The sequence below is a fragment of the Electrona antarctica genome (genome assembly GCF_951216825.1).
Source record: "Electrona antarctica genome assembly, chromosome: 14".
In the NCBI taxonomy this organism is placed as follows: Eukaryota; Metazoa; Chordata; class Actinopteri; order Myctophiformes; family Myctophidae; genus Electrona; species Electrona antarctica.
The window spans coordinates 49800987-49820986 of NC_136795.1; the positions used below are offsets into that span (position 1 = coordinate 49800987).

At 43.0% G+C, this 20000-nt stretch overlaps 1 protein-coding gene across 1 annotated transcript in view; it reads left to right on the plus strand.

The window, feature by feature from the left end:
* LOC306937627 (myosin-10-like) overlaps positions 1-20000 on the plus strand; it is a 198123-nt gene that overhangs the window by 24009 nt on the left and 154114 nt on the right. Inside the window, exon 3 of the mRNA XM_079521502.1 lies at positions 4652-4808. Coding sequence (XP_079377628.1) covers positions 4652-4808 — 157 coding nt within the window. The remainder of the gene's footprint in view (positions 1-4651; positions 4809-20000) is intronic.

The window sequence follows — 20000 nt, forward strand, 5'->3', positions numbered from 1 at the left end:
TAATGCCATTTTAGATGCATTTGGCCCATGGCTTTTTGGCTGCAGCAGGCTATAGACACTGGGACTGTTCAATTAAGACCGTAATTATATTACTGTGGAGTTTACAGCTTTGTGTTATAGGGCTGGGCAATTATGGGTATGCCAGTTATTCTTTACCAGATATGTGGTCAGGATTAGTAAACAAAGAGTACTATAGACGAATAACAGTCTAAGTCCAACATTTATTCTGACCCCTCCACAGGGGCGGCCTTAGGAATCTGGAGGCCCGTTTCATGACCAAATGAGGCCCCCATATATACCTATGACATAATTATTCTGTTGACACAGGCGTATTGAGACATAGTTTTGACTGTTCAATATCACTCGCAGCCATTACTCTCGACAATTACAGGCAGCAACAACACCTCTCCTCATCCTGTCGTGCCTTCACAATAAAGTGTCTCCCATTCACCTCCCAATGCTGCACATTTTACCCAGGTTAGTAACAGGAAATAGGTGTAACTTTAACATCGTGGGAGAGAGCAAGGCACCGAGTGAGAGAGAGAGAGGGCCAAGGGTGGTGGGGGGGTTGAATGATGTCTGACGTCTCCTATGCCCCTCCACGAAAAGGCCTATAGACCCCTTATCCATCATTTATACATTATGGATAATTTGTGTAGACATAGACTGTTATTCGTCTATAGTACTCATTGTATTATTCTTTATTTTAAGATTCTAGAAGTTTAATTTGTCAAGTAATAGATGTATTTAGGCAGTGTGGCATCATTGCGAGATTACATTATTTGATTGCAATCTGATAGGCTATATCAACTGCAGCACTGTTTTCAGATGTGACTGGCATTCCCCAAATAAATGCAATATTAAAGAGTTTGCGAGTACTTGGATTATTATCAGTTGCGGAAAGTAAATTATATCTAATCGTAAGCAATTAATTGTACAGTGCCTATTCAGTCTGTTTATCAGTAGTCTGCTGTTTATCTCTTTGTTGTTACATGCTGTCTACCAGTGGTGGAAAGTAACTAAGTACTTTTACTTAAGTACTGTACTTAAGTACAATTTAGGTATTTGTACTTTATTGTACTTTACTTGAGTATTTCCAATTTCCAATACTTTTACTTCTACTCCACTACATCTCAGAGCCTGTAATTTGTACTTTTACTCCAGTACAATTATTTGACAACTTTAGTTACTAGTTACTTTGGAGATTTTAATTTTGATTAGAAAACATACATTAACCACCTCAACGCTATACATTTTGGCAATTTAAAAAGCTCTCAATGCGTCGCAACGCGACGCATTGAGAGCTTGTAGATCTGCTATTTTCAATAGATTTTGTACACATTTTGAACTTTGTGAAATGGGACATTCTGCAATATGAGTACTTTTACTTTTAGTACTTTAAGTACATTTTGATGCCGATACTTTTGTACATTTACTCAAGTACATTTTCAATTCCGTACTTTTACTTGTAACGAAGTAGTTCTAAATTGCAGTATTGGTGCTTTTACTTAAGTAAAACATTTGAACATTTTGACCACATGCTGTCTACGCTACGGTGACATAAGGTCCAGAATTGTGTGTAATGACAGGTTCTGCTGCCCAGACAGAATGCAGACTGGGGTAATTAGGAGCCAGGGCTGGATAATGATGGATTTCTAACGTTCTTGTATAGACTGTAGTGTAGGTTGTTTCAACTTCAACACATTGTGCTTGTGCTGTTGTGTCTGTGCTTCTACTTCTGCTTGTCCCAGGATAGGCCCTAGCTGGGACACTTTGAGCAGGGACGTGCACACATAGACATAACAGGGGCCTTCAGCCCCTGCCCTTTTACCCGTCTGTAAAACGACTGCCCTTTCCAGACTACGAATGCAGCATTTACTACATGGTGAAAGAAATACAAATGCCACTCCTTTCCATGCCATGCCGGAAGGCAGCGTTCAGGTCGGAGAATTGCTTTTTCTCCGAAGTCTCCTGAACTTAATTGGAACGTAGCATTTTGCGCTGAACAAATTTGTTTAGAAATCCATGTCGTTACACCTGCATCTCCACTAGCTAAAGAGTGCTGGGTTTGCGCCCCGAAAATAGCTGATCTACAAGCTCTCAACGTGTTGAGAGCTTGTAGATCTGCTATTTTTGTCCAAAAGTTCTCTCTCTCTCTCTCTGCACGTCTGTGACTTTGAGTATACTGTATGTCTGCCACATTCTGTGTTGGCTATATCTAGATGGAAGACCAGCCCTGATATACAGCTGTCCAGCTCAGTTATTTGCGCCTCAGTATGTGAGCTATAGTATCATTTTCTCTGGATTTGCAGGACTCTCGTGAATCTGTTGAAAAGTGCTCAGATCTACACCTTTTTTTTTTTTTTTTTGGCTTTCGCCTTTATTTTATATAGAGGGACAGAGACAGTAGGCTGACAGGAAATGGGGAGAGAGATAGGGGGGGGGGACATGCAGTGAGGGCCGTCGGGATCGGGAGTTGAACCTGAGGCACACTTGCCAGACTGGATTACCAGCCATTGTGCCTGGACTGCTGAGCCACGGCCCAGGCCCTTAGAGTATATATTAAACACATTGGCTGCTACAGAATCCAGTCAGGCCTGTTCTTCTGGTGCTATAGGCTTAACATTGAAGGAAGGAAATTTTTCGGGGCCCACAGCAAAAGGTTCTCCTATAGCGAGAATCACACGCATACATCAAAAGAAAGCTGAACTTGTCCACTTCAATTTTAAAAAGAAATTTAGATTTTACCATCTTCCATTCTGGAGATATTGACCTTTTTGCAACACCTGCTTTTGCCTGGAAGTGGTTATCTTGAACAGCAAGCAGAGTTATGGATGGTTTAAAGTCAGAGACATTGACAGGCAGATATAAAAATGAACACAATAAATATGCTATACATCCTATACACCGAATGAAAGCCCTGAATGTGTACTTTTACGAGGAAAACAGTACACATTGATCCCATGTACAGTTTGTCAGAAATTGGTTATTGATTGCAGCTTGCGCCCACCAGAGATAACTTCAGAGAATACATGGACCTGAACTCCTCAAGATTCGCAAAATAAGGCCTATAGCGACATATAAATACTATATACCGTATGAAACAGAAGACTCTCTGCTTTCATAAGAAAAAAATCACACCCGTGTGAACTGAGTGGTGCAAGGTCTTATATAGCCTGATCAGCTGTGGTCTGACGTAATGTCAGTGACCATGGTAACCATGCTCACCTGTGCACGGACACGTACACAGGTACACAAACATACAGACAAAGTCATGTAAACCTTTTATTTACAGTTTGGTCTGTAAACTTCTACTGTAATAATACAAATCACACCCCTGTGAAGTGAGTGGTGCAACTCTGTCCCATATTCTGTTCTCTACTTATTCAATACAGCTCGCTATATACGGACTGAGGCAGAAAGTCATGTAAACCTTTTTATTACAGTTTGGTCTGTGCCCACATTAGCCACATCAGTGGCTTTTACTAAAAGCCACTGATAATGTGGGCACAACAGACCGGGTGGGTAAAAAGATGAATGAAAGTATTCAATAAAAAAGCGATAGAAACGTATGGATACGTGGTCCGCACCGGACGCATGGCTAATTAAAGACGTATTGATACGTGGTTCGCAAATTATGTGTTAATAGAGACGGCACCGGATTTCTCCTCTCATCCACTTGCATTAAGTTGCTCAAAAGCGCATGAGGCGATTTCACTCCTCCTTCCGGTTAGCAACAGAGTGCATTCTGGGAAGAATTGGGCCAAATCGTGAACGCGCTGTGCCGTTGACTATCATTGTATGCGTTCACGTATGAAACAGCGTTAACGTGTCATCATGAACGTGCGCAATGATAGTCAACGGACCGGAATTGGCCCAGCACTGCAATACCAAATTCGGCCACTATGTCCATTTCGCCTCAGGGTTTCCTCCGGGTGCCGTCTCTATTCATATATACTCTAAGCCCAGGCCAGATCTACACATTTTTAATGCAGTGCACTTCATATTGGCAATTAAATGAAATCAGGAAAAAATTATTGCAGTAAACAAAATAAAAAAACATCACAAAACAAATCATACATACACAAACGATACAAATTATGGTGACCACTGGATGGTGACTAATTTTAGTCACCTGGAATGTTTTAGTGTTAGTCTAGTTTTAGTCGACTAAATAATATATCCGATTGTGACCACTGGATGGTGACTCATTTTAGTCACTTGGAATGTTTTAGTGTTAGTCTAGTTTTTGTAAATAAATTTAAAATTTATTTTTTTGGCGGTCCTCGATGTCGACGTAATTACTGATTTTACACTTGCTGAAAATAGCAGATCTACGCGCGTTGTGAGCTTGTAGATTGGCTATTTTCAGCATGCAATCAAGTGTAAAATTACTTATACTGGATCTCTTGTCCACTAGTCCCTTCCTAGCATTTTAGTTGACGAAATTGTCAATATATTTAGTCTTGGTTTTAGTCATCACAGCTTAGTTTTCATTTAGTTTTTGCCAGTGAAAAAAGGTAGTTGAACACTTGTAAGGCTGTGAAGCACTTTGTAAACATTGTTTTCGAAAAGCGCTTTATAAATAAAGTGTATTATTATTATTATTATTGTCGTCAGTAACACTGCTTCGTGTCTCCGCTATACACAGACGTACTCTGGGCTGTTCTGCGTGGTGATCAACCCCTACAAGAACCTGCCCATCTACTCGGAGAACATCATCGAGATGTACCGAGGCAAGAAGAGGCACGAGATGCCTCCGCACATCTACGCCATCTCTGAGGCAGCGTACCGCTGCATGCTCCAAGGTGAGACGTCCGTCAGCACATTCTCCTCACGTATACAGCACAGCTCACCACTATAAGGGCTCAGTCAGACCGCTGGCCTGACATTTTCTAAATGTTTTGGGTTTAGAATGTGTTTTCTATCCCCACAAATACACCCACCATTTTGAACAATCAGGCTTTCTCATCATAGGGCCCAGTGTTGTTTTTGGCAGCAATTTTAGTCATATTTTAGACTGACAGTCAGTTTTTAGTCAGTCTAGTTTCAGTCGACTAAATATCATACAATCTTTGTCGACTAAGATGCATTTTGGAGGGCCTTGATGCCGTCTTAATGACTGTTTTTACACTTGCTGAAAATAGCAAATCTACAAGCTATCTACGAGCTTGTAGATCTGCTATTTTCAGCATGCAAGTGTAAAATGACGTTTTACTGGATCTCTTGTCCACTAGTCCCTTTAACATTTTAGTGTAGTTTTTATTTGTTGACCAAATCGACAGTATATTTAGTCATCATAGCTTAGTTTTCATTTAGTTTCCATGTAGTTTTCGTCAGTGAAAAAAGGTAGTCGACGAACATTTTTCGTCAGTGAAAAAAGGTAGTCGACGAAATCAACACTGTCGCTAAGGGCTCAGTCAGACCACTGGCCTTTATATCTGCAGTGACGCCCTCATGCTTAAAGGTCCTACAACATTTTCCAAATGTTTTGTTTGTTTGCGCTCCCCTATGTGTTTTCTATCCCCACAAATACACCATTTTGAACAATTAGGCTTTCTCATCATATAGGGGCTTTGGAAATTGCTCTCAACTGATTTGTTCGTACGCGTGATGTCATCTGTATCACCCTACTTTGTGTGATTCCTCCCCCTCTTCAGTCTTCAGTTCCAATATGCATTTCTACTTTGTTTGCATTGACCATTGTTGATTTTCCAAGTTGGCATGGAATGGAAACAAGCCTGGGTTTATCTAGCATCAGAATTATAACGACTAGCACCTGATGGAGGGGAAAGGAACTGGTTGGAATAACGTGTTCTTCCACGCGCTACGTCCAACCAGGGAAACTCCCCCCTGTCAGGTGTAAAGGAGCAACCTGGACACTCAGGCATGAAGGAAGCATGAGTTCAAGTCCGTTGCTCTCCCCAGGTTGGCAGAGGGTGTGTAGAGCCCAGGATCACAATAGATAATTGACACAGGGGTGAAAAACGGTTACAAAATCGTGGGATAAAAAGTCAAGATACAAGCTCAAAACGTGCCATTTTGAGCCTATTTGGCTCGCACCATTGTCGCCTGACAAAGTATAAATCAGGCTTAGAGCGTGAATCTTTGGTCTGAACCAGGCTGAACTCTGCTGCACTTTCCTGGACATTTTAATTGACATGTTATGATTGTCTCCAGCGTGCCGTTGAGCATTGTGTACGCCGCTTGCTCAATATAGCTGTCAAATATGATCAATCACGGACGGTTTCTGTGGGCTTTTTGCAGTGTTGTTTTCGGCAGGACATTTCTATTTTAGTTTTAGTCATAGTCTCTTGAAACGATTTCATTTAGTTTTAGTCACATTTTAGTCACCTGGATTGTTTAAGTGTTTAGTCTAGTTTCAGTTGACTAAATATGATTTTACTCGCCTAAATCTACAAGGGGATTTAGTCGACTAAAATGTGTTTTGGCGGGCCTTGATGCCGTCGTAATGACTGATGTTACACAGATAGCAGATCTACAAGATCTACAAGATCACAACGCGTCGCAGGGCGACGCGTAGAGCTTGTAGATCTGCTTTTTTCAGCATGCAACCAAGTGTAAAATAACTTACACTGGATCTCATGTCCACTAGTCCCTTCATAACATTTTAGTCTAATTTTTATTTCTTGACAAAATCGACAGTATATTTACACTGTGGACGAGGCAGCATGTTGAGGATCGGTTTTGTGCCGAGTGTGCGTTTGCAGGGTTGTTTAGCTCGCTTGCTATAGGCGGCGGCGTGGGGTTTCTTTCTGCTGCATATTTCAGGAGATTAGTGCGCACGCACGGGAGGCGTGAGAAGTGTGAGCGAAAGGTCAGTAGGTCACGGTGGAAGTGACATCACCGATTATGTCTGAGTGGCCCGGCCTCTTGCCCTCAGACAACTCACGTCCAATGGGGTCATGTTGTGGACGACGACGGCGGTGACCCGCGGAGACGGACTTTTGAACCGCGCCAACAATTCTTGTTTTGTTCCACTGACAACAACCCCTGTCCGAGCATATTAGCGGCGAGAGGCCGCCTTGCTGGATCCGAGTGAGGCTGTGTGACAGTGGGTTTGAGAGAGAGAGAGAGAGAGAGAGAGAGAGAGAGAGAGAGAGAGAGAGAGAGAGACACACACACACACAGGAGGAACAAATAGAAGAAAACAAACCAATGGAACTGATTGAATTAGGGTCCGCTTCCATCATGCCGATGGAAGGACCCTAATTCAATCAGTTCAATTCAGTTCAGCTGGGTTGCAGAACTGAAAACAGCAAAAAGAAAAAAAGAAACAAGAAGTACATTGTTGAAGTGCCTTAAAACAACAACAATCACAATCCCAATGCTGAAAATAGCACACAAACTCACAAATTGTAAATGGTGCATTTATATAGCGCCTTTACAGAGATTGTGGATCAAATTCACTCCTTTTGGTGTTTTAAGCATTATGTTATACTTTAGCTATTGAAAAATAGCAGATCTACAAGCTCATAGCGCACCGAGTGCAAGACCTGCTTGTAGACCTGCTATTTTTTGAAAAATCGTGAAAAATGTGCCGCAAATTCAGAGCGAACGTTTTTTAACTCAAATCCTTGCTTCTGAGGGGTTCCCTGGAACAGACACACATTCACAGACACACATTCATACACGGATGACAGAGGAAACTATGCAAGGCACACAGTGACAAGGCAAAGGTGTTCAGAGTCTTGCTCAAGGACACTTTGACAATATAACGCTGGGGGAGCCCGCGGTCCGGTCACTCTACCCCTGAGGCCACTGCCGCCCCTGTTGTGAGATCAGCTATTTATTTTCATCACCTTTTTGTATGACTATAAGGAGCAAAATGAGACCTTGCTGTTCAAACATCAAACGCAGATGTGCAAGGCAAACTCTGGAGGCTGTATAGTTGCCACGGAACACATTCTCGACGGGAACCCCTTTTGGTGTTTGAAGCATTATGTTATGCTTTAGCTATTGAAAAATAGCAGATCTACAAACTTGTAGGTCTGCTATTTCTGAAAAAGCATGAAAATGTGCCTCAAATCATTGAATATATATTGTTACAGAGTGAACATTTTAACTCAAATCTTTGCTTCTGGGGAGGTCCCTGGAACAACATATTTTCAGATGATGGGTGGAGGCATATTACATATCATTGTTGGGGTCCTTGACATGAAATATTGAGAACCACTGATACAGAAACATAAGGTTTTTCAGAAAACTGTCAGGATTAAAATTTTAATTTCGATGTCAGGCCTAAATGGGTTAAAGGAGAGCCTGTGTGATAAGCAGGCTCTTCATTTAGACCTATCAGTGTTTTATCTGTGCGTGCGTGCGTGCGTGCGTGCGTGCGTGCGTGCGTGCGTGCGTGCGTGCGTGCGTGCGTGCGTGCGCACAAGACAGAACCTGTCTTGTAGAGCAGATTTGTTCTGACTGACGTTCTCCACTTTCTGCCTCTCTTGAATGTTTTCCAGACTTAACTTTCCACCGACTATAGTATAGGCCAGTGTGCATTTATCTTAGATTTTACTCCGCCACATGTAAGCTTTATTACAGCAGCAGTGCTGTCAGTCTGTGTACAATGTGAGTGTGAGTGTGAGTGTGTGTGTGTGTGTGTGTGTGTGTGTGTGTGTGTGTGTGTGTGTGTGTGTGTGTGTGTGTGTGTGTGTGTGTGTGTGTGTGTGTGTGTCTGTGCGTGTGCGTGTGTGTGTGTGTGTGTGCGCGCGCGTTTGTGCGCGCGCGTGTGTGCGCGCGCGTGTGTGCGTGTCTATTTCTGGTTGGCCTCTACCGAGGAAGCTATAAAACTTTAGACGTTTCTCTATGGCTGTTTAATTGACTGAAAGAATGAGACCGCGGATCCTAAGCGGCAGAAATGGTTTGTTCAGTCAGTGTTGGCTGGCGTCTTCCTTTTGGGATACGGTGAGAATCTCAAGTCACGCGCAAGGGACTCTTTATTTGAGTAGAGCATAGAAAGGATTCATTTGCGGTGGTTCAGGCATCTAGTATTAACCCATTTTGGGCGGGAACCCTTTTTGGTGTTTTAAGCATTATGTTATGCTATAACATATAGCAGATCTACAAGCTCGGCACTAGGTCTGCTATTTTTGAAAAATCGTGACAATGTAGTGCAAAGCTTTGAATATATTCTTTCAGAGCGAACGTTTTTAACTCAAATCTTTGCTTCTGGGGGGGTCCCTGGAACAACATATTTTCAGATGGGGGGGTCGGCGGCCAATTGCATCTAGTTTCTGGGATCCTTGACATGAAATAGTTTGCGAACGACTGACATAGAAACATTTCTTTCAGAAAATTGTCAGGATTTAGAAGATATTTTGTAGAATCGTCGTCAGGTCTAAATGGGTTAAGGATGCCTCCCGGGCGTCCGTCTCTACAGGCTCTACAGGGATGTTTTTTCAGGCATGTCTACGGCCTGACCTGGTAGAGCCTGAATTATGCTGGGGTGGGAACACCTGGGCATCCCCAAGTCAGAGCCATAGACATGGGCTGCGTTCGAATTCATTCCCTATGCCCCATATAGTGCACTACTTTGGGGTTCCGCCATTTTGTTATAGTGTCCGAATATGTAGTGAGCAGAAGAGGCAGAAGTTGAACCAGCGAAAGAAATCAACACAAATGTACTTTTTAAACTTTCGTTTTCCCCTCTCTTTTCTTCCTTGGCGGATCTCGAAGCTACAGATCGAGACAAATGATCTGTGCATTTATTTGCAATTGTTTTATTTTATTTATAATAAAACAATTAATTTGCAATAGTATTACTAATCTAATTCATTGTATCACCCAGGCCCAGCGCATGACGTTAGGAGAGGAATCAGTTGCTTGCTGTAGAATATATTTTAATAGTTTTTGGATTAAGGTTGGTGAGGTTGTAAAGCTATGTGCTAAAGTCCAATATATATTTTGTACATGCATGTGAGACACATTCATTGTGTAATTATCTAACATTATTTAATTGAATTGCGATAAATACATTAAAACCTCATTATGTAGGCAGTAATTTATTGGACTGCTGTTTCTGTTAACGTCCATATTGTGAGCAGAGCTTGTAGATCGGCTACTTTTGGTAATGCTTTACCAAAAGTACCCGATCTACAAGCTCACAACACGGACGTCGCGTTGCTTATAGATCGGATATTTTTGCCGTATCCCATACAGTTCTTTATGAGGCGATCTGAAAAAAACCTATGGGGATTACAATGCAAATAAAAAGTACATGAACCCGCGGACCTATAGCGCCCTCTACTGATATTGACGTCAGAGTCGGTGCTCCCCATACAGGGAGTATTGTCCGAATTCATCACTATTTGAGTCCACTGAGTCTGGATCCCCGTATGGGGAGTAGGGAGTAGGGAACAACCCTAGCAATTTGAGCCTCTCTACAAGCTTCGAGCTTGTAGATCTGCTATTTTTGAAAAATCGAGAAAATGTGGCGCAAATATTTGAATATATGTTTTCACAGCGAACGCTTTTAACTGAAATCTTTGCTTCTGGACGGGGGTCCCTGGAAGTACATATTTTCAGATGGGGTCGGCGGCCAATTACATATTGTGGTAAATTATATACCATTCACCATACAAACTTAACCGAAAACGGCACCAAGAACATGAGATATTGTAAGAATTATGGATTTTCAGATTCCACAATATAATTCTGGGGGTCCTTCACATGAAATAGTTTGAGAACCACTGACATAGAAACATAGGTTTTTCTGAGAACTTTCATGATTTAGAAGACATTTTTTAGAATCGTCCTCAGGTCTAAATGGGTTAAAGTTCAAAGTTATTTATTATTAGTGTCCCCGGGGGGGATCGTAGAGGTTTGTACCAAACCAAAACTCTTTGCTATTGGTCGCTGCGTGCGCTTCGCCCTGACTTCCTTGCATCTCCTAGGAGGACCGCCTTCTTGAAGAGCAAGCAAAGTAGTAACTTAAGCCAAATTCCAATACCCAAAATCTCGGCCACTCGCTCACTCCCACTCGGTCACTCCAGCATGCCAAATTATGGTCAAATTGGTGACCTGCCGAAATATGTTACCATCTTGTGGACTGCACACAACTTACATGGAGGTTTTTAAATACATGGCCTAAATACCGCTAGGTTGAACTCTGCTAATGAACAAACTGCAACGATTTGCATTCAGACACTGACATTATGTGATTGTCTACACGATTGTCACATATTTCAGCAGGTCACCAATTTCACCATAACATCGCCATGCTGGAGTGAGCGAGTGTGAGTGAGTGAGTGGCCAAGATTTTGGGTATTGGAATTTGGCTTTACTCACACTTGGTCACTCCAGCATGGTGGTGGTGTCACGGTGAAATTGGTAACCCATGCCGAAATAATGTGACCATCTTGTGGACTTCACACGACTTACATCGAGGTCTTTAAATATGTGGCCTACGAATGAAGTTGAACTCTGCTAAAAAAAAAACACACACACACAATCATTTCCGTTCAGAAACTGATTTCATCTTTCATTTTTTTACTATTTTGAAAAAACATTTTTGAATAGTTCAACTAGCCAATCTACAGCTTGTAGACTGGCCATTTTAACTATTCAGAAATGTTTTGCAAAATAGTAAAAAAAAAAAAAAAGGCAAAGAAGTTTAGGGATAAGGGGTTTAGCGTTGACGAAAATGGAGCCCTAGGTGTTGAGAGCAAAATTGACCACCATGTGAATATGGTCGGTGGCCTGGCTGGAGGCTTTGTGTCATGGCATTTGCTCAAGAGTCAGGCTGGTCAGCTGCTCCCACAAGGCACTATAGATGCATCCGTTAACATTTTGCCAGTTTTCGTCACTATGGTGACAGCATGTTGGCTATACTAAGAGCTTCTTTGTGCAGCGATGGTGGAAATGTGGACGTCCAAGTTCCACCTCCCCGCAGTCAGCTTTGCCATTCAGGACTCAGTGACGTAAAACTAGTTTGTAGCGAGCCTCGTCAGAGGTCAGAGTATAGAGTCAGAGATAGATGTTTTGAAGAGGAGCCAATGCTAGCGCAGCTGTTGGTTCATTGCGGCTGCAGTGCTCTGTAACTGCAGCCAGCGCTGGAGGAGGAGGAGGTGGTGCGTCTGTGTGCTTAGACAGGGGGTTTTCACCCCATTTCATACCAAAAGGCCCATTATTTATTCGCCCATTTGAGCCACGGACAAACATGACATGTTTAGCCTCTCAGACCTCAAAAACGAAAGAATATTTTGTTTGCCGTTGGATAAGATTTTGTCTACACTCCCATGCTTTTGGCAAAACGTTGATCAAAATAACAATTCTTCTACATTCTCTATTTGTGTAGACTTCTTGTAAATTAAGTAATGCAGATGTTTAAAGGACCACTTCACCACTTTTCAACTTCTCTTCCTATAACTCAGTCTGTGTCTCATAGGAAGGCTGTGGGCAGTTCAGAAACCCGTCCAACAGTGACATTATCGATGGTGAATCCAAGCTAATAGAAACGGCAGGCTTTCTTTTCCTGAAAAGTTGCAATGCAAAGGTTGAAGCCATCGTTCTCACGATAATACAAATCTAAATATATTTTAAAACAAATCTTGTTTAAAAAAAAATCTGCCTAATGATGATGTCACTGGTGGACGGGTGTCCGAACTGCCCAAAGCCCTCCTATGAGACACAGACTGAGTAGGAAAAAATGGTGGTGTTTTATCATGAACATTAGTGAGGACCTATGAAGAGATGTTGAAAAGTGGTGAAGTGGTCCTTTAACAATAATTTAACTCTTGAGAGCGTAAAATTGCTCGGCAACTCCCAAAATCAACTTTTGAGTCCCAGGTTAAAATATTTTGTCGGGTAATTGATGCATTCCTTTTTTCTTTCAAATAAACTATTTGAAATTAACACTTATTTACGTTATGCTGATGAAGCATGCTGACAGAAGTGTCAACTCATTTTGCAGCTGGTGCCAGTGTTGTTTTTGGCAGCGAAATTTGATTTTAGTTTTAGTCATAGTCTTTTGAATAGTTTTCACTTAGTTTTAGTCACATTTTAGTCACCTGGAATGTTTTAGTGTTAGTCTAGTTTTAGTCGACTAAATGTCATGAGATTTTAGTCGACTAAATCTACGGTTGATTTAGTCGACTAAAATGTATTTTGGCGGGGCTTGATGCCGTCGTAATGACTGTTTTTACACTTGCTGAAAATAGCCGATCTACAAGCTCACAACGCGTCGCAGCGCGACGCGTTGTGAGCTTGTAGATCGGCTATTTTCAGCATGCAACCAAGTGTAAAATGACTTATACTGGATATCTTGTCCACTAGTCACTTCCTAACATTTTAGTCTAGTTTTTATTTGTTGACGAAATTGTCGATATATTTAGTCTTAGTTTTTGTCATCATAGATTAGTTTTTATTTAGTTTCTATTTATTTTTTGTCAATGAAAAAAGGTAGTCAACGAACATTTTTTGTTTAGTTTTAGTCGACGAAAACAACACTGGCTGGTGCATGGCATGCATGGGACCCCTTTCATGGACCACTTTTACACTTTAATTAGCACTGAGAATGTATACCGTGTACAGTATAGTATCACTATGCAGTATGTTGTTGTGACATGAGGCTCCTCTCCTGCGCTCCCATTCCCGCCCCTCCATATCCCTATCGCTAAAGATAGTGCTCATTCTTGATGCGGGCACGGGGGGCCGGGGGGGGGAGCAAAGGAATGAGGTCATCTCATCACTGTCCCAGGATTCCACACCGTGTCGTGCTAAATTCTCCCAGCTGAGTCATTAGGGTGTCATAGCTGCGCCGGCTCATGGCCTTTGTGTGTCGCCATGGATACGTGTGTGTGTGTGTGTGTGTGTGCTTGTGTGTGTGTGTGTGTGTGTGTGTGTGTGTGTGTGTGTGTGTGTGTGTGTGCGTGTGCGTGCGTGTGTGTGCGCGTGTGCCTGCCTACGTGCGTGATAAATGTTACGCACATCCACCAAAAAACAGGTGGATGTGCAAGAAGTTCAGAGGGCTCTTAACTCTTGCTCCATACGATCTTTTATTTCGATATAACCCATTTAGACCTGAGGACGATTCTACAATTGTCTTCTAAATCCTGACAGTTTCCTTGAAAAACCCATGTTTCTGTGTCAGTCGTTCTCATACATTTTCATGTCAAGGACCCCCACAAATGTATGCATTTGGCCGCCGACCCCCATCTGAAAATATGTTGTTCCAGGGACCCCCCAGAAGCAAAGATTTGAGTTAAAAACGTTCGCTCTGATATATATATATTCAAAGATTTGCACTGCATTTTCACGATTAAAAAAAAATAGCAGACCTACAATAGCTAAAGTATAACGTAATGCTTAAAACACCAAAAGGGGTTCCCGCCACAAAATGGGATAATGTTTGGATCCCTCTTGGATCTTGTGCGTGTACTGTAACTGTACACAAACCAAAAACAGAAAACCAGTCTGGCATATTAACCAGAGCTGTGGTTCTCCTCCAATCCAGTTCTGGAAACCCCAGAATTATAGCTGCTGGTTTTCGTTCCAGCAATCTAAAAAGGGGTTTAACGGCTTTCAACAATGGCTATTTTGGGGCGTGCCATTTTTGGAAGAAAACTGAAATCTTTAATCTTGCTGATATATATTTTTTAAATCCCTTTTTTTTTTTTTGGTCAGACAAATTATTTACAATATTGTGGCATTACTAGCTCTACAAGCTCACATCAGTGGTTCCCAAAGTGGGGTCTGGGGACCCCCAGGGGTCCTTGAGGGAGTTCCAGGGGGTCCCCAGCTAAATGATAGTTTGGAACCAAATGGACCCTTATGGGTCCCATTTGGTTCCATTTGTACACTCTCAGAGTTAAATTAACATTGATATAAATTGGGGGTCCCAGAGATAGAAATTCCATTAAATGGGGGTCTGTAGACTAATATGCATGTCAAACTGGGGGTCCTTGAAATGAAACGGGTTGAGAATCACTGCTTAAAAATCCTCTCTCATGGGGGTCCCTGGCATACCTTTTCAAATGGGGGTCCGTGGGCTAATGAGTGTACATTTTGGGGTCCTTTGGGAACCATCACATCATGATGCACTGTGAGCTTGGCTATTTCGGGCTATTTCTGTCATCCGAGTGTTTAGCCCCAGGGCATCTGATGAGTGCAACGTTGAACTGAGTCTGAAGTCAAATTGAAGGCCACTTGAATACAGATGTCTCAAACTAACTGGGACCTTTGTGAATCGTATTAACCAAATGTCCTTTCGTAGTGTGTGTCTTAATATGGATTCCTATTCGGGGTCAAAGAGGGGCCTGTCTCTTCAGGTGTTCCAACGCCATCGTAGACTGTTTTAGGATCACCCGCTGGTTGGCAATTAGCTCTCTTTTCTTCTCGTCATCAAAAACCGGAGCGAGCTCCTTCTCATTTCCTCTCGTTTTTCCTCTCCTTTTCAACCTCTCTCTCTCTCTCTCTCTCTCTCTCTCTCTCTCTCTCTCTCTCTCTCTCTCTCTCTCTCTCTCTCTATCTCTCTCTCTCTCTCTCTCTCTCTCTCTCTCTCTCTCTCTCTCTCTCTCTCTCTCTCTCTCTCTCTCTCACGTTTGTTCAGTATTTAGTTCTCTTCTCCTTTCTCCATTATTCCTTCGCGACCAGAATGTTCTGGCTTGGACGAAGTTGAAGAAAAAAAAAAAATCCCCCCCCCCCTTTCGTGCTACGAAAGGCTTCCTTTGGTCGCCTCCTTTCGCTTAACATGAAAAAATACGAGCGCTGCCTGCCTGCACGGCGGCATCACTGGAGGGGTTTTGTGGTGGCTGTATTTTCTCCTGCTGGGTCCGGGCCGGTCCGGTTCCTTTTTTTCCTTTCTCCTCCTTTGTGACATGAGGAGGACAAGTGCGTATTAGGAATGTCCCAACTTTTAATTCCTCCTCCTCCTAGCTCGCTCCCTCAGCCATCTCGGAATAGTATAGTCGCGCATGAGGGGTGGGGCGGGAGGGGGGGGGGTGGGGGGGTTGCCATGGCGAGACCCCTGTTTAACTGACAATGTCTCTCTCTCTCTCTCCAGGGACGTGCAGAGAGTGTTAGAGAGGCATGGGGCTGAAATATCGTAAGAGAGGGCACTTTTGAACAAAAATAGCAAAAATAGAAGATATACAAGCTCTCAACACGTCGCGTGAGCTTGTAGATCAGCTATTTTTGCGGGGCGCAACCCAGCACTCTTTATCTACTGGAGATGCGGTGTGTAACGACAATGGATTTCGAAAAAACTAATTTTGTTCTTCGGTGACTTCGGAAAAAAGCTATTCTCCTGAACGCTGCCTTCCGGTATATGGCATGGAAACCATTAGTAAATGCTGCATTCGTTTGTCTGGAGAGAGGGCAGTTGTTTTACAGACGGGTAAAAGGGGCAGGGGTTCGAAGCCCCCTTTGATGTCTATGTGTGCAGCAACGTTCCTGTCTCTCTCCGTTCTCTGTGCTTCCCCCCAGTCTCAACCATGAGTCAGACCACGACGCCGCCACTCCTGGCACGTTTCCCCGTGCGTGCGTGCGTGCGTGCGTGCGGTCGTGCGGTCGGTCCATTTCCATTCATCGTCTCTGCTCTCCATTAATTTATAGTGGCCATGTGGCTCTGTGGCTTCAGTCGTCTTGTTGCTCAGGAAGACTTAGATCAGACTGAATGAAACACCCCGGGGCGGGGGGGGGGGGGGGGGGGGGTTCCTGGCCAGCAGCTCTTGACTGTCGTATAGCCGTATAGCCTGCCTGTAGCAGCCCAGCTGTCAGCAGGAGGAACGTATACTCGTGTCCTCACACTGGACTGGACTATTAATACTGGAGTGAGTTTGTTTTATTTCAAAGAACCCATAACTCTGACTCTGAGAGTATATAAATCATACATGATGGGCAACTGGCGGCCCGGGGGCCACATGCGGCCCCCACCTTCACTTAATGAGGCCCTCAGATTACTATCAGAATACTGATTTTTATACTGGTATTGATTTTATCTGTTACAATTCCAAACATGCTTTAATTACGTCAGTCTATTAATGAGTAGTATTAAAAGGTTATTTTACTTCCTTTTTGAAATCCGTTTGATGTATTTGTACTTGGTTCATGAAGTTAACATAACTTTAATTAAAGGCATTTGAAAGGCATTTGAAATTAAATAGAAATGTAACTTTTCTGTATTTCAATTAAAAAATAGGAAAAGAAATAATCAGGGTTTCAATTAAAATGTAGCAAAAATAGCTGATCTACAAGCTCAAAACGCATCGCAGTGCGACGCCTTTTGAGCTTGTAGATCAGCTATTTTTGCCATTTCCAGGGGGTCACTAAATGATAGTTTGGAACCAAATGGACCCTTATGGGTCTGTAACTCTGAGAGTGTAAACGGGTCCAATTTTGGTTCCATTTGTACACTCTCAGAGTTAAATTAACATTGATTTATTTTACAATATAAATTGGGGTCCCAGAGATAAAATTGCCATTAAATGGGGGGTCTGTTGATTAATATGCAAGTCAAACTGGGGGTCCCTTGAACTTTATTGAGAGGATGGCCCCTTGAGATGTAGCATCTCGTTTTAGAGGGGGTCCTATACATACAAAATACAACGTTACAGCAGTGCAAGTACACAGTACTAAAGACACAACATGACATACAGTACAAATACACAGGACATACACATACAGGTACAGTTAGGGAAGTCCTGAAGCGGCCTAGAGAGGTAGTTGATCTGAGTGAAAGTGGAAGGTTGTTCCAGTCAGATGGAGCTTTGTTGTGCGTCCAGATACCGAAAATATTCTGTTGGGAACCATGAGATAGGGATGTTGTGTGTGTCTAAGTGGGTATGGGGATGTGAATGGTTTCAGGGACTGTTTCAGGTATGAAGGGCAGTTGAAGTGGATGCATTTGAAAAGGAATAGGTACCAGTGGTGTTGCCTTCTAGCCTTAGGCTGCAGCCAGTCAAGTGAGCTGTAGGCAATGGTGGGTTCTGTATGGGCATCTAAGGACAAATCTGCACAATGAGTTACATAATACATTAAGTGGCTTGAGGTGAGTATCAGTGGCGTTTTGGTATACAATGTCGGCATAGTCTACAATGGGGAGTAATATTTGAGAAATGATTATTTTCCTCACTTCGAAAGATAAACAGTTGATGGATGGGTAGAGTGAGCACAGGCTGCCATAGGTTTTTTTAACTGTATGATCAATATGATGTTTAAAAGAAAGTTCTGGGTCCATCGTGACACAGAGGTATTTAAATGAGTCCACCTTTTCAAGGTTAGAACCGTCCTCAAAATTGATCAATACATCTTGACAGTGGGAACAGACATCCTTGAATTGAAACGGGTTGAGAATCACTGCTGGCATATCTTTTCAAATGGGGGGCCGCGGGGATCATTGGTGTCAATTTGGGGGTCCTGTGCTCACTCACTCACTACTGTGTGAGCTGCATGCTAGATGGGCTATGTGTTTCAGCAGAAGACTGTCATTGTATGACAGAGATCTCATTTCAGCATAATGGGCTGCTGGTAGATTTTGAATTCCGGACTTTTAACTTGTAACGGAGTATAGTTCTCTACATTGCAAGTATTGATACTTTTACTTAAGTGTAAGTAGAACAATTGAGTACTTTGGGGCGACTGTGGCTCAAGAGGTAGAGCAGGTCGTCCAATGATCCATGGGTCGGCGGTTCGAATCCCGGCTCCTCCTGGCTACATGTCGAAGTGTCCTTGGGCAAGACACTGAACCCCAAATTGCTCCCGATGTGCTGGTTGGTACCTTGCATGGCTTCCGCCGCAATCGGTGTATGAATGTGTGTGTGAATGGGTGAATGTAATGCACAATCTATGTAAAGCGCCTTGGATAAAGCAAGGCGCTATATAAATGCACCATTTACCATTTACCATTTTACTTTGTTTTCCACCCGTGCAGAATGCTGTGACTGTGGTTGAGATAGAGCAGGCTTTGGGTTGCCACGGAGAGCAGAGACCATGCAGTGCTCATTACACATTTAGACCGGGGCCTATATCCTCTTCTCTCTGCAATAAGAGCAGCCAGTTGGTTCAGTTCTGGAGAGGCCACGCTGTCTGTCTGCATGTCTGTCCAGGGCAGTGGCGTGCACAGACATTTAGAGGGGCAGGTGCTCAAGTTAAAAAAGGGCACCTTGTGCAGCGCGTGGAACCGGCCGGTTGCCTTAATCCATTTTGGGCGGGAACCCCTTTTGGTGTTAGCATTATGTTATGCTTTAGCTATTGAAAAATAGCAGATCTACAAGCTCATAGCGCGCCACCGAGTGGCGCGCTATGAACTTGTAGGTCTGCTATTTTTGAAAAATCAAAAAAAAGAAAGAAAAAAATAAGTTTTTTTTCTTTTTTTTTTCCAAAAGGGCACATTGCCAAAAGGGCAGTGGGTGCTCTAGCACCCCCTAGTGTCTATCTGTGCACGCCACTGCAGCCGTTGGTTCAGTTCTGGAGAGGCCACGCTGTCTGTCTGCATGTCTGTCCAGGGGACTGAATGGGAAAACAGAGAGGCAAAGGCAGCCCCCCCTGTACCTATACCTCCAGCGTCACTCAGCTTATACCAAGTCAATTCCTTTTTTTTCCTTAAAAAAAAAAAAAAAAAGGGAACGGAGCAACTGAACAAAGTGTTGGCTCCCTGCCAAAGCAAACGATGGAGGTATACATTTGACTCGGGTTGACTGCCATGCAACATTGATCTGTACTACTGTGCACATTTTCAGAGAACATTGATTGATTAAAGGGCGAGGGAGCAGGCTTTAGTTTCAACCCAAAAAAGAAACAACATCTGTGAAAAAAAAAAAAAAACCTTCGGTCGCAAAACAAAGAAATCATAATAAGAATGTGTTTGACGGACTGTTATGCTCTCCGGTGATCATTTCAGCAGCCCTACAGACATCACAGCCGATCGAGGCATGGCTTCTGTGGACCGCTGCTGACGTGGAGCCGTTATTGAAGCCAACACATTCTTACTGGAAGATGTGGAGAGGAAGGAGGGGTACATGGGCCAAAATTGGTTGAGCGTG